At 44.6% G+C, this 15,036-nt stretch overlaps 1 protein-coding gene and 1 long non-coding RNA gene across 2 annotated transcripts in view; one reads left to right on the forward strand and one right to left on the reverse strand.

The window, feature by feature from the left end:
• Positions 1-8,201, reverse strand: part of slc44a1a (solute carrier family 44 member 1a) — a 17,904-nt gene extending 9,703 nt beyond the window's left edge. Inside the window, exons 1-7 of the mRNA XM_064337677.1 lie at positions 7,748-8,201; positions 7,009-7,098; positions 5,563-5,705; positions 1,883-2,019; positions 1,274-1,367; positions 555-724; positions 66-155 (exon numbers count right to left, since the gene is read on the reverse strand). Of these exons, the coding sequence (XP_064193747.1) occupies positions 66-155; positions 555-724; positions 1,274-1,367; positions 1,883-2,019; positions 5,563-5,705; positions 7,009-7,098; positions 7,748-7,771 (748 nt within the window). The 5' untranslated portion in view covers positions 7,772-8,201. The remainder of the gene's footprint in view (positions 1-65; positions 156-554; positions 725-1,273; positions 1,368-1,882; positions 2,020-5,562; positions 5,706-7,008; positions 7,099-7,747) is intronic.
• Positions 3,850-6,687, forward strand: LOC135255902 (uncharacterized). Its single transcript, XR_010330310.1, has 2 exons — positions 3,850-4,459; positions 5,629-6,687. It is a non-coding gene; the product is annotated as an uncharacterized LOC135255902 (long non-coding RNA).
• Positions 8,202-15,036: the final 6,835 nt, after the last annotated feature.

The following is a 15,036-nucleotide window of genomic DNA, read 5'->3' on the forward strand; positions in this document are numbered from 1 at the left end:
GGTGTTTCGGCAGTGGGCAGGGCCTAAAGATGGCTGGCCCGGGATTGGACAGGAGCAGTGCTCACCCACGGAGCCCAAGATCACGAGGGCGGTGATGATCCACACCAGCACAGCGGAAATGAAGCGGATGACAACCATCAGGATCATGGAGAGCACTGTGGGACAGACACACACACACTACATTACCCACAATCCCACTGTGGGACAGACACACACTACATTACCCACAATCCCACAGTGGGACAGACACTACATTACCCACAATCCCACTGTGGGAGAGAGACACACACTACATTACCCACAATCCCACTGTGGGAGAGAGACAGGCGCTCTAAATTACCCACACCGCCACACTTCATTACCCACAATCCCACTGAATGTTAGTCCACACACACACACACATACATAAGCCTATGTTACACCTGTGGCCCATCTAAATGAAAACGAATAAATAAAATGTCACACAGTCACCAACACAGACCGCAGTGCTCCAGTGCTAAGAGCAGGAGGTGGGTGGAGTCGGAGTCAGAGTCAGGCTTCAGCAGAGTGGATACCTAGAGACAGCAGGCACAAGCCCATAATGATCTCCTTGCTGGCCATCACCCCGGCGATGAGCCGATGCAGGACGCTGTTGTCGCTAACAAAGGTAATGAGGGCCTCAACGAATTTGGTGTAGCAGGTGATGTTCATGGGGGTGCAGCGGTGAAACACTGGGAGAGACTGACTGCAAGGCAAGACACCACAGACATCAGAGCGGAGATCAGAACTACAGAAACCACAGACATCAGAGTGGAGAACGGAATCACAGATAAACCACAAATATCAGAGTGGAGAACAGAATCACAGACAAACCATAGATATCAGAGCGGAAATTTCTTTGGACTTTTCAAGAACAGTGAACTATTTGTGGAACTTTGTTCCACAACTTTCCAGTAAGACCATATTTTCAAGGATTTTTAACGACCACCAGTAATAATAACAACAAAGAGCACTGTGAACTGGTAGACTGTGTCTAGCAGCAGAAGCAGTCCCACACCGCCAATGCTTGACATATGACATATGATTGAAATATGAAAAAACGACTGATTTACATCTCATCAGTAACGGCAGTGTTCTGAACTCCAGTCCTACGCCGCGTGCCTCAGGCACTGTTTAAACCAATGAGAACAGCAGCGGGTTGATTTACCCACAATCCTGTTAAACCAGCGCTAATCTCAGCATTAATCCCAGACACTCCCCTCCGTTTGCCCCGACCTCCACTCTGCCACCTCACCTGGGGAGCACCGGGGGCTCGGGGCATTTGGTTTTTTTCTCCGGGTGACTGGTGTATTTGTTCACTGGCACATCGTAGGAGCAGAGTTCCGATCCTAAAAAAAAAACACACACAAACACACACACACGCAGGCAGGCACACAAACACACACACGAACACACGCACACACGCACACGCACACAAACACACACACGCAGGCAGGCACACAAACACACACACACGCACACACATGCACACGCACACGCACACACACAGGTGAAGGAGGCCTTTAGCGTCACTGTTAGCATTCCTGCTGCGGTGCTCAGTCCTGGGCTGGGGATTCTTCCCAGCCTGACAGTGTGTGTGTGACCATTTTTAACTTCAGTAGCTTTGCTTTTTAGCCTGATCTTGCACACGTGCCCTGTGTACACCGAGCTGCCCTCTGGGCCTGGTCTCCTTATGGGACTGTATCCATGGCTCAGTGACAGTAACCCGGGTACGTGAGGGTTCATTAAAAAATAAGAGGGGAGGCCAGGTATATATGCCCTTGCCTTTCTGCAGGGGGGGCGTTGGGGGCGTTGTGGGCGTTGTGGGGGGGGTGGGGGGGTAAGCAGTGTTAAAAAAGCTCACCGTTTGTCGTGGCGAACTTGCGAATGTCGTCGTACGACTTCAGCTCCTCCCCGGGACACTGAGCCACGCACAGCGCCATGGACTTAATCTTCCGATTCACAAAGTCGATGTTGCAGGGGTCCAGGAAGAAGACGTATCTGAAATTTAACAAGAAAGGGGAGAACATGAGGGCAAAGTTAAAGGGGAATTCATACGCCGTCTTAACCTCAGAATAAGTGGTGCGGTCCAGTACTTCTTTAGTCAAAACCAATTATTTTGTCTGTATCTGCAAATGCATGACCTTCTGAAACAATCTTGCATTGGACCATCTGTGTAATAGCAACAAATCGACCATTTTCTCTAAATGTCTGAAGTCAAAAATACAATATTTAAGACATATGAGTGAAGGTTTGGAGTGTTGTTTTAACTTCAGCTGAACTGCAGCCATAAACATTTATTCAATGCCTTCTCTAAGGGGGGAGGTGTCATACCTGGGTGACATCATTGATTGGGGTGGGGCCCTGAACATATTCTGTATTACAGGCTAAAGTACTAGGCATATATGCGCCCTATTAGAAATGAGACAGATTCATTATTATTTAAGTTAAAGACAAACAAGTTAAATAATGTTGAAGTAATTTGGGCTGGGATCACTGGCGGGTGACTCTCTGTACTGGTGAACGGATGCCGCTCAACCACTGAGTGTTTTCATTTTCAGGAAAAAACAGTCCAGGTGTACAACAGGTGCAGGTGGGTGTTACGAACACCGTACTGCGCCCTTTGTTAACTTGTATACAGTCTGGAATTAGCAAACCTAAATTCCGGAGACTTTTAAGAATTCCGAAATCCCACACAGGCCGTTACTCTGGTTTCAAAAGACGACATTCCCGGAAAAAAAAAACAGGGATTCTGGTCAGCCTACCCAACCAACAGAGCCAGAGCTGTTGCCAGGCTCAAGTCCTTCAGCTCTCTGGGGGCCAGCCAAGGTTTCGCCACAAGAGCCCGCTTGTGAAGGGGTGACTCAGTGCCGAGCGTCCGTGTTCTGAGGTCACCATTCTCGGAACATTCCGGAATCTGCATCCACACAGTGCTCCCAGCAGACGCTCTTAACCAGGGCAGCTGGATGAGCGCAGTTTTGCACGCCGTGCATTTCGTGCAGGTGCACAGTTTACTGAAAGCAAGTTGGGTCAAGCGCATGTGCTCAAGAGTAAGGCGGCTGTGCCCCACCTGGGAATGAAGCCGGCAACCTCCGAGGGACAAACCCACTTCCCTGACCACTACAGTCTGGGTTCGAGACCAGCTCACGAGGCCCGTCCACACACTGGATCAGCGTCTTACCAACAACAGCCACCAGAGCAACCCGACTCAACAACAGAGTGATGGGAGACAAAGGGAGAAATGTAGAGGGGCACAGAGAGGCTTTTGTCTGAGGGTTCGACAGGCCCTGCCTCTCCGCTCCCTGTGGAGGGGGTTGCCAGCTCACAGCCAAAAACTAGGGCCGCAGTATCAAGTGAGAAACACACAGTCTGTTTAGCAAGTCTAAACAAGGCTAAACAAGGTCAAACTAGGCTAAACAAGTCTAAACAAGGCTAAACCGACTGTCCTCAATGCTAATGCTCCCAACATCTGACACAGGATCAAAACGATCTCATAGATGGGGAATATTAATGGAAATGTACACACTACGTGTAACATACAGAAACGCACAGACAGACCCAGGCCTCCACAAACATTTATTTATTTACAGAATAATGGCAGGGGGGTGGGGCTCATTTCTGAAAGTGTGACACCTGGTCACTGACATTTTTGGATGGATAAAGGGGATGAAGGGACTTTTTTTGTATCCCTTCTTTGTCTATCACTGTCCCTGCTTTATACTTGTCTGAATCAAGAAGCAGGCTGTCTGCCCTCCTTCATTCATAAAGTTCATTTATTTTGTCATTACTATTTAGGGTCACCTATGACCCCAGTCTGACCCCAGTCAGGGTTCAATCAACCACTTTAAATCTAAAACTTTAGTCAGGGACACGTCTTCAGTTTTTTCCAATTAAATCACAGTTAATTTCAATATTTCGCATAATTAAATAAAAATAAAGAACAGAAGAGCGGATTGTCAAAGAGACGCTCAAGGACTAAAGATCCAATAAATTCCGGAGATAGGATGACAGACAGCGGGCCTGACGCGGGGAGATTTTTCAAAGCCACGCGCAGGTTCGTACGCTTCAGCTTGGAACTGTTCTGCACGAGCCTCCTGGAAACAAGCGGAAATAAAGTGCGCTTTTAAAACAGCGGAAATGCACGCGGCGAAAACCGACAGTTTGCAAAACGGCTCCCCGCGAGACACATTTTCTGACGGCAGGACTCGTTTCTGCTTCCGCGGACGCCGGAGAGCGCGAGATGAATCCGGAGCCACGCCGGGCACGAGGGGATTCATAGGAAGTGTTTATATCACCGAAACCCGATGAAAACAGCAAGTCGAACATTAACTGAGCAGAGAGAAGAGAAGGAGCAAGAGACCCGCGAAACATTAAAGCAGGAAAATGCTTCCGACTCGCTTCGTCTTGCCCTCCGGCGTCAAATCCAGCTCCATGGATAAAGGTACAGAGCCGATTTACAGACGGTCAGTGGCGTAGCCATCTGAAATTAGGCTTTATTAACCTTCATATTGTCTCTGATGCGAAAATGGGATCGTTAAACAATTCGATAAATAACCAAACAACAGCGCAGTCGTTGTCCTGGCAGAGTCGTTATAAAAGACCGATAACTCAATTGCGATATAGGGTCACTGAAATGGAGATGTGTCGTTTGCAAGTTGCTGTAGAGAAAATACTAAGACACCGTTTGGTTTGATCACGAGTTCTCCAGTTAACGATAAATAACGTTAGGGCTTAAATCTGTGAGTAAAGTCAATTTTAAAAAAAAGTCTACTACGACACAGCGATGTCAATACATGATTCTACTCAAAAACTAAGTTTGGAATATTTAAAAGTTCTGGTGGGTGTCTCGGATGCTCAGTCTGTGCTTCTGGACAGGGCGTTAAAATGATCTTATGTCCCAATAGAAACCTTTTGAGTGACAGCTGCTCAAAATGAGAAAAGGGCACAACCAAGCTAGAAACACTGAGTAAGGACACCCAGTTACTGTACTGAATATATTTTACCAAAATGAATGAATGGAAATTAATGACAGCAACAATGACAATACAAATATATATGTTTTGTAATTTTTATCAAACCAAATGGGCACTTGGGGGGCAAAAGGGACAAGTGCTTGGACACAGATACAAATATTTTTGAGAGCCTGCAAACTATTAAAACAGCTGACTGCACAGGTAACTCACCTCACCTGGTTTGTTTGTTCAGGGTTTGGGGGTTTAAGGGTTTACAGGTTTGGCTGTTGGGCGCTCATGGGTTTGGAGGTTTGTGGGTTTAGGGGGGTTGGGGGTTTAGGGATTCGTGGGTTAGGGGTTTAGATGTGTGGGGCTTTAGGGTTTTGTGGGTTGGGGGTTCATGCATTTAGGGTTTTGGAGGTTGGGGGTTCATGCATGTAGGGTTTTGGGGGTTGGGGGTTCATGCATTTAGGGTTTTGGGCGGTTGGGGGTTCATGCATTTAGGGTTTTGGGGGGTTGGGGGCCTGGCGTTTAGGTGGGTTTGCTGCAGAGGAATCGGGGCAGGGATAAGGGGCGCGGCCACCGGACTCACTTCTTGCTGGTCTGGTCCCTGCCGCTGAGCTCGATGCCCTTGATGGGGGCGTTCTTCTGGCCGCAGGTGTTCCCGTAACTGTCGTACCCCGAGATGAGCCGGGACGCCGCCCCCGTGGCGATGGCGAAGCCGCAGATGCACCACTGGGGGGGGTAAGGGGGGGGTGTTAGGGTTAGGGGCTGTCATTCACCCACAGACAGGAGGAGCTTCCTGTGCAAGGTCACCATTCTAATGATGCGTTCAGCCGGTCTTCAGCTCGGTAAAGCAGAAAACATCCTCGTTTACCTCGTTTACCACCAGGAAGTTGCCAACAAATGCCAGCGGTAAACTGGTGCAGGTTCCATGATATCAGAGTTAACCGGTTGTGATGTATCACTGACCTCAGTCAGCCCGCTGTTACCAGTTTCTGGACAATAGCAACAATGTACCAGGTTACATGGTAAATATATCCATATAACTTTCATTTATTTATCTGTCATAATGTGATTAGGCAAACGTCAGGACTCAGCAGAGTTCATGCCTGGCTTCCGTTATTTACGTTTTGCAATGGGCGATCCCATTGGTCCAGCCTCCTGACATCTGAGCAGACCCTCTGCATTGTTCACGTGATTAACTTGCCAGTTGCCGATGACCACACGAACGCAAACAGCTAGGATGTACGACTTGGTCACGTGCTAATTGTTTCCCACTTCACGAGACCGACAGAAAGCAGCATGAGTGAGCTGGGCCCACGTGCAGCCGGCAGTGCGGCTCAGCGAGGCTCCGATCCGTCATAGCGAACCTCCGATCCGTTTCAGGATTTCACGCCCACTTCTGCTCTTAGTCGTTTAATCACTTGTTTAATCACGGACTATTCGCTGGACAGAAATGTTATCGCTCATTTGAGTTTCAGTTCTGATCTTAGTTATTTATTAGCCGGGCCATCTATACGAACTGGCATTTTTGATACTGTAGCTTCGTGAGCTGCAACTTGCACATGTATCCTTGCTGAAGTTGTTTTTTCGTTTTTTTTTTTTTTTTTGGACTGTGGTAAACTCATGTAGGACAATAGTAAAATGCAACTGTATAAAAACAATGCAAAATTTAAAAAATTAAATAAAAAAAAACAGCAGACAATAACACTCCATGAACAGATCTTTACAGCGCAGAAAATCTGACATGACGTGGGATAAGGGCTCTTCATAAACAACAGACATGCATAGCGCCAAAGTGACATTATTTTTCAGAAAGGCCAGCTCACATTTTTACGCCCCATGTGGCATTACACTGGAATCCTGAACAACTGGCGTGCTCAAGCCTCCAGGATTTATTTTTTTTTTTTAATCTGAGAAGCAACGAAAGATGCAACTGTGCTCACTGTCCGCCCACCAGAGGCGACCACAGTCAGGTAGTCCCGCAGACGCCGCTGAGGAAGCGCATATTTCGGTCAAATCCGACCAGACTCACCATGCCGATGCAGAAGGCGATGAATATTATGAGCCATGGAATGTCTGTACAGCATCGATCTTCCAACGGTTTCCACTCCCGCTTTCCCTTCTGGGAGAAAATACAAGACAAGGCAACCATATGTCAGTTTGCGTCCAATCGTGGCAAATTCTTCCAAACAAAAATATGTTTACCACACGTTGCAACATGCATGGACGGATTGCATCTTTAACAGTAAATAAACTGCAAGAGTAACTTTTTTGTACATAGAGTAAAGTCTTTAGAGTTAGAGTTAGCTTTTCCTTAACGTAAAGCTGCACAAAAGGCTATAGCTACGCACGGGTGCCATTTGCAGCACATTTCTTACGGCAAGGGAAGAAACGAGGTCAGTTTTGTTTACAATGCAGAGGCGATATTAAAACGACTTCCTTTCTTTTTTTAAACCTTGACTCAATTGCTTTTAAAACAGATTCGTTTGCCCGGTGGGCTAACTGTTAATGACTGCATTACCCTATTCGTGGTACAAACAGGCTACAACTACAAGAAAGGGGAAGTCTTAATCTCTTTTTGGAAAAAATAATGGGTCAGACCGCCACAGGATTGTGCGAAGTGAACCTGACTAGATGCTGGCAATTAAGTGTGCAGTTTAAATGCCCGGCTACATGAATAGATCACACAATATAATTATATATAGTATATGATTATACGTCTTGTCCCTCCCTACCGCGGTATTTGGGGTTGAGGGAAACAGCCTGCTTACCTCCGTGCTACCGCCGCATCCCATTGCTTGCAAATACTTGAGATCGGGAACAACTTGGCGAAAAAAAACGACCCAAACTTGCGGAGAGTTGACGGTCTCTCTTTAACCTGCCTAAACTGGCGAGCGGTCGCTTGATACGATTCGAAAACCAGAAAAAGTCATACAACCGGCCCACACCCAAACCAGAAAATGCAAATTCCCATGTCTTCGCTAGTACAGTCGCTCCGGGAGACGCGGATACTTTTTTAGGATTTATCGCGCCACACTTCCTGGCGGATTCAGGTGTAGCCGGAACACGAATATTTGAGCCACTCGCTGCCTACGTAGTCGCAAGCGTCACATTAGCGCGAATGTTTGGGCAGGTCCATTGGCCAGATATTATGTGGATGTATTAGAATTGTTTTCCACATCCTATCCAGATGGAATAAAGTTCAGTCAGTTTGCGCGGCGCGTGCTCTCTGTCGCCGACTTCTGTAGTCCAGATTCCTAAGGATGATGGGACGTTGGCGGAACCCGCGAGTTTCAAAGGTATTAACATGGCCTACAGTACATACAGTTCAGCGGTGCAGTAGGTCAGTTGTCGGTGTACAGGCTACACATGAACTTGAGGTTGCTGAGTTCTGTTATCTCATAAGGATTACATATTAAAATTGCTAGTCTCCATGAAAAACATCTTAAGACTGCTAATTAATGTGTGTCTAACTTTTGCCTGTGGTTATGCTTTCAAACCATGATACACCTTATACAGTTTTAACATTACAACATAGCCTACTTTGTCTGCAGTTATGGCAGTATTTAAATATTGTACTTTCTGACTCAGTGTTTTAAAAACACGAATGTCACCATTTGCATCACGTGGAATTCTCAAATACGTAAATGAAACATACAAAACAATTGTGGATTTTGAAATTCTTTAGTGTCCATAGATGTCTATTTTATATCTTATTATTAAATATCTTGATTTAATATCTTTAAAATGCTGTAATGCAATGAGTACTACATTTGATACATTTCAAAATACATATCTCAAAAATATTTCTAATTCGTGCTAGCATTTGCTGAATTAAGCCCATTTTCTGTTGGTTATATTTCACATATATCCCAATGAGACCAAAGCACGGTGTGACATATATATTTTATCACTCACATTTCTCAATATGCATGTTGCAGTGTGTTGTCTGGTAGCAAGTAACGCTTTATTTAATTCCCAAAATTATTTTATAAATACATGTTAATATCACTGGTAGTTATGGGAAGTTAAATGTTGAAAAATATTATCAGTACAGCCTTTCACCGTCATGAAAAAAAAAAAACGGTATCCATACTGAAAAATGTTACTGTTGCATTCTGGGGCTTTGAGGAAACCCTGAAGTGGCAGGATCAGGTGACTGACAGGCTGATCTGATCCTGGACCTGCATCCATTGGCTGAGAGGAATAATGTGGGTTTACTTCAGAGCACTCTGGGATACATGTGAAGGTCATACGTGTTTAGAAAATATCCAGATTTAGGGCTGACTAAATCTGGCGATTTAGGGTGTGGAATGACATTATTATTAAGTCCAAGTCACAAAAAATGTTACTTGTATGTATATAAGTAGTATTTATGCTTTCATTTAATTCAGGTCAGGATCATAGTATAGGAATCATGAAGCATGGCAAAGTTAATGTTCACCTTCCAATACAGTAGGTGGCAGTAATATGCTTTATAGGTTTTAAATATGGAAACAAAATGAAAAAAGATGTTTTCCCTCAGTCTTTATCTCAGTATATAAACATATTTTAGGAGATTTTTTTATCAATCAATCAATCAATCAATCAATCTTTATTTATATGGCACATTTCATACAGTGCCTGTAGCCCAATGTGCTGCACATGACTGAAAGTCAATGCTACAAAAACAAAAGTAAACAAACAGGGGAGCAAAGGCACAAAAAGCAAAACAACAAATAAAATAATAAAACAACAATAGATGAATAAAACAATAAAAATATTTTAAAAGATTTCTGTTTGCCTGTATTTGCTAAGTAGTCATGGCACTAATTTTACCACATTTGCCTTTTAGGGTTTTCAAAGTGGCCTACTTTCTGTGAGCTTAGCACATATTCTTTACAGGTCCGAGCAAATGGAGATGATCCTAAACTAGTTTTTCTGCCACAGAAAACGCAGAACTAATTTTTTTTACATTGATTCTACAAAACACCTACCTTGCCTCCTGTGCAGGCGTGTACATGTATACAGAAGTTTTCGTGCTGTTGAGCTTTGCATTATAGGGGTTCTTATGAGGACAGTAAATATTTAAGTTTATGGATACCTGTACAGGTACAGACAGCTTTATTGATCCTGAGGGGAAATTGGGCATTACAGTGGCATACGATTCTCACAATAAAACCGTAACAATTAACACAAACTGTGTGGGGGAGCAGGGCTGTGTGTGGAAGAGGGAAATGTAGATGTATGATGATAAAATGAGTGAAAAGAAGCTAAATGCTAAATGCCTGTAATGTAATGTAATGTAATTTACAGGCTGTCTAAAGATGTATCAAAGAGAGGACATGCAACTATGTCCGTGAAACATTTAAATTTAGAGAGATTTCTGTTTGAAATAACTGTTGCAACTCGTAAATATTGCACTTGAAATCAAGACTGTTCATTTCGTCATATCGCTTAAGACACAGCGATCAATGTTTTGCAACAAATGTGTGTTTTTCCGAACGATCACTTTTGCCCGTATCATTACTTTGGTTTGCTCCAAAACCGTCCACTAGAGGGCGGTGCTGTTCCATTTGAGAGAAGAACAATGACCGTTTTTTTGGAAATTTCAGGAAGGGGGTGGAAACTGTGCCACCCTGTGCCCTCCTCAGGGCATACTGAAGTTAAGCGGGTGTGGGTTTGGTTAGTACCGGTTTTGCGAAGTAGGTGAACTACATGTAGTTAAACTAGTAGTTTAATTACATTTTTCAGCAGTTTGCTGGTGGTTCCTCTACATTCAAATTTGTTCAGTGATTATAATCGTCAATTACTTTCCTGTCATTTTGAGGTGCTAACTACCAGAACGACCAACTACTTTTGGCCCTAAAATATATTTATTCCAAATGCCTTTGATTGAATACTGCCTCCTCTCTTTCTCTTCCCTCTAATCCTGATTGGTGAGAAGCACTCTGCTCCACTATAGATGCCAACTGTCAACTGCCACACATTGCTGGTTCTCCCCACTGAGCTGTATAGTGGTTCTCCCCGAGTACAAAAACACGATAACGACAATTATTATAATTTTTTTTTTTACCATGTAGTTTGAACTATACTTTTTGAGTAATTGTAGTTTTGCAAGCTACATTTCTATTCAGGGTAGTTTTTCTGTAGTTCAACTGCTTCCAGTGTGAAGTAATCAGTAGTTTGTAAAACTGCGCTTTTCAGAGTGGTTTTCCCAACACCGGTTCTCACTTAGATGGGAGACCTCCAGGGAATCTTTGTCCTGGTACACTCCGTATTTGGACCTTTTGAACTATATCTGGAACTTACAGAGCTTCCACAGTCTGGATTCGGCATTATTGGCCCCGTCCCCTGTGCGATTTCATTTACTTGGCAATGGAATTCTGAGAGGAGGAATCCGTTCCTGGAATGCTGAGCGGTGAAGTCAGCGTGGGGGAGGATTTTTTTCCCGAAAGTACGCTTACTGGAATGTGCGGCCTTCACTTCTGTGTCTGCTGAGGCTGACTGTCCCACGCGCCACAGCCGAGAGAGAAGGACTTTGTGATCAATGACACAGCCGCAAAAGTATACAGCGTTCAGAACGAACGGCTTCTGAAACACCGGTCTAATCCAATCAGAGAAGAGTGAGCTTTCGGAAATTCCAGAATGGGCGGAGCTACGACAACGAGCTGTCGTTCGTTGACTTTTGTCTCAGCAAATCCGAAGACCTGCCTCTCTACAGCAGAACACAGTGATTGGTTCAAGCCTATTTTTGGTCTCATGAAACCATACTGTGACATCACAAGCTACACGATTCAACCAATCAGCAATTCGCGGTCTTCATATAGGACTTTGATTAGTTGAATGGGGAATCGCAGTACTGGGCAGCCATCCACACTGGCCTTTCTCAGAAAGGGCTGGGGATTTTAAGGTCACTAACTTGGGTGCGTGCAGCAGTAATGATGCAAAGGATGCTGGGTAACATTTTGCCCAAACTGTTTGTTAATTTTAAGTGTTTTCAGTAAAAAAAAGCTATAGTTAACTTAGCAAAATTAAAAAATAAACAGCCAATATGGAAGGCTTCACTGCGGGATATAAAAGGTGTCTCTGTCAGTGAGAAACAGGCGATAAAAGACTGGTTCTGTTTAACAGGATATAATGTTAGCCTCAAAGTACTTTTTAAGATTATGTGTGTTAATGATGGTACCCCTACATACACCTACACCATCTACTGTTAGTACACCATGACAGTGAGGCCTACCTACACCCTGAGAACTACCTACACCATCAGGCCTACCCATACCCTGAGGCCTACAGACATCCTGAGACCCTACAGACACAGGCTGTACAGACGCGGGCGGTACAGACACAGGCAGTACAGACACAGGCAGTACAGACCCGGGCGGTACAGACGCAGGCAGTACAGACGCGGGCAGCGATGGAGGAGGACAGTAGGCTCGCTGCTCTTGTTTGTTTTTCCCCCGCTGCTGTGGAGCAGAGGTTATAAAACCCCAGCTGCAGAGCAAACACATCCCCCTTTGCCCCTGGAAAACCGAGCTGCTGTAGTGTTTTCTGGCGAAATGCCGACGCCTGTTTTCAGGGTAAAATGGGAGCGTGTTGCCCAATGTGACTGAACTACCCAGAATGCCTGGGAACTGCTGTGCTGGGACCCAACTGTCTGCACCTTTTCTTTTTTTGACTGTTCAAAAGATCAAGTGGGGAGAAATTCACCAGTTAACTCAATCTACCCCAGTTTCATTATTTACTGCAGGGGAGCACAACAAGGGCCGATGCGATTCAGCATCCTGTGCCAGCCTCTGCCCTTAATTATTTAATTGGCTCAGTCTCGTCCTGATCTGGCATTTGTATAAGCAGGAGCCACAGTTGCAGACTGCAAGTGTATCCTGAAGACTTTACTGTGCTCAAATGCAGGAGTGAACCAGCGTAGTTTATAGAGCTGTCAGAAAACTAAAACTGAGGTCACTGGTTGGAACAAAAACCCGCATGCAGACCGGACCTCCTGATTTGCTGCATATCCACTGAGGTCCCAAACTTCAGAATCTTAAGGCTGTTTGAGCAGCTGCACACCCCAGTGCTGCTCCGGTCCAGCACGGGACCTCAGTGACGTGTTTTCACTGGGGATGCCTGCTGTGCAGTGTCAGCTGTATCTTAATTAATTGCATTAAAGGTGTCATATCGAGTAAAAACTCAAATTAAATGAGTTGAATCACTAGGAGCCTGGGCAGTGCTGGGGGATCAGTTCCATTCCAGTCAAATCCGGGAAGTGACTGACATTAAATTTCATGAACTGAAAAATTCCCACCATGATCCGTGAGGAGGATTTTAACATTAATTTTCATTTTGTGGATTGATCATATTGAAATGGACCTGAGGCCTAGCCCAGCCTGCGGGCCTGTGTTCAGCTAAATGACGGGACTGTTGCGACGTTGTCTGTCTCTCAGTTGTCTGCTTGTCGTGAAGTGTTATCTCTTGCTGTAAAGCATCGATTCCTCACACTCACCCACAGGTATAAGCCACCGCTGGTGAATCTGTCTCTGAACGGAGAGAGAACGGCTTACTCATTTATCAGGACTGGCAGCACAGATGCTGAATTTCTGAACTGCAAACTAGTTTTAAAAAAGAGAGTAAAAATAACAATTCCACAATTTTAAAAACAGAAGCAGGAAATAATACTGAATAATAAATCATTAAATTATGATATTAGCTGAAACAGCACAGGTATAACACACATAAATATAGACCCCAGCAGTCATAGCTTTACAGCTCCGTGTTAAAATGAGCTCTGTTTTTATGGAATGGCCGCCCTGCTTCTCACGATCAGTTAACAGCTGTAGTTATTACGGCGTCCCGCAGAGGGCGCCGAAGTTCACGGTATTTTTCATTTTTGGAACGCAAAGCGCTATTCAAAGCGCTGGACGCCGCACGTCAAACTGGCACCTGTTGATGCGGCTTTTCCTGGCTAAGCAAAAACGTGGAACACTTTGTCCCGCTCTGGCATTCCCATTCCTGATAAGTGATCTGTTCTGTTGGGACGGAATATAAAAACGGTTTCCTGGTTACCTGTGGAAGGGCTGAAGAGTTTTGAATGTTTGGTACCGTGAAGTCCTGAGCTGGCCAACTGCTTGCAGGCAATATGTTTGCCTCTTTGTGTTGATTTCTTCTTCTCAGTTTACGCATTCCCTGAGATTATTTCATAATGGTGTACGATACGGACAGATTAATCCGCTTACTTTTATACATTTACGGTGATAATCGATGTAAATGTATATTTCTGGAATGTATATGTAAATATTTTGGGGGTGGGGGGGGGGGGGGTGGTGGTGGTAAAAACACTGGGTGCAGGAGCGGGTCAGTTATTTCGGTTATTGCTGTGCTCCCATAGGAACCAGGAGCTGACTGCACAGATTCTCTGGCCTCTTTCAACGGTTATCCTGTTCTGTCCAAACTCACACTTCTCAGCGAAAAAAGAGAAAAGAGAAAAGCTCAACCTTTCACACACATTTGAGCTGTTGCCAGGTCCACGTGGTCACTTTCCCAACACAGAGCAATTTCTGAAATTCTTACCATTTTCTAAGCATTGCTTTCATTAGCAGAACATGTCGGTCACCACCTATACTCTGAAAGCTCAGGATCGGCAGGAAAATTACACTTACAACAAACAAACAAACAAATAAAAGGCTGGAACTTTTTTATTTGTTTTCCGAATTTAGTTTCGAGACAACCACAGCAGTGAACTAAATTATTTTTTAATTAACTGCGCAGTGTGATCAGCACATTTTGGTGCGAAAATACCTGGAAATAAGGAATAAAAAAACAGTGAGGACAGGACATTATACTGTGATATCTAGTACACCTTAGTTAAGTTCTGTATTAAGAGTTCCAATCAGTTGTGGCCCATAATGATTTAGCACCAGCTGTGTATTACCTAAAGCTTTTTGTGTGCACTTAGTCGCTCTAGATAACAGCTTCTGCTAAATGCCTAAATATAAACGCATTGTCTGCAGCACAAAATGGCTGCTGTGAACCACACAGTGGGAGCAGTAAATTGGTAATGGTGGAGTAACCCCTTGTGTAAAGC

The sequence above is a fragment of the Anguilla rostrata genome, chromosome 5, assembly GCF_018555375.3.
Source record: "Anguilla rostrata isolate EN2019 chromosome 5, ASM1855537v3, whole genome shotgun sequence".
In the NCBI taxonomy this organism is placed as follows: domain Eukaryota; kingdom Metazoa; phylum Chordata; class Actinopteri; order Anguilliformes; family Anguillidae; genus Anguilla; species Anguilla rostrata.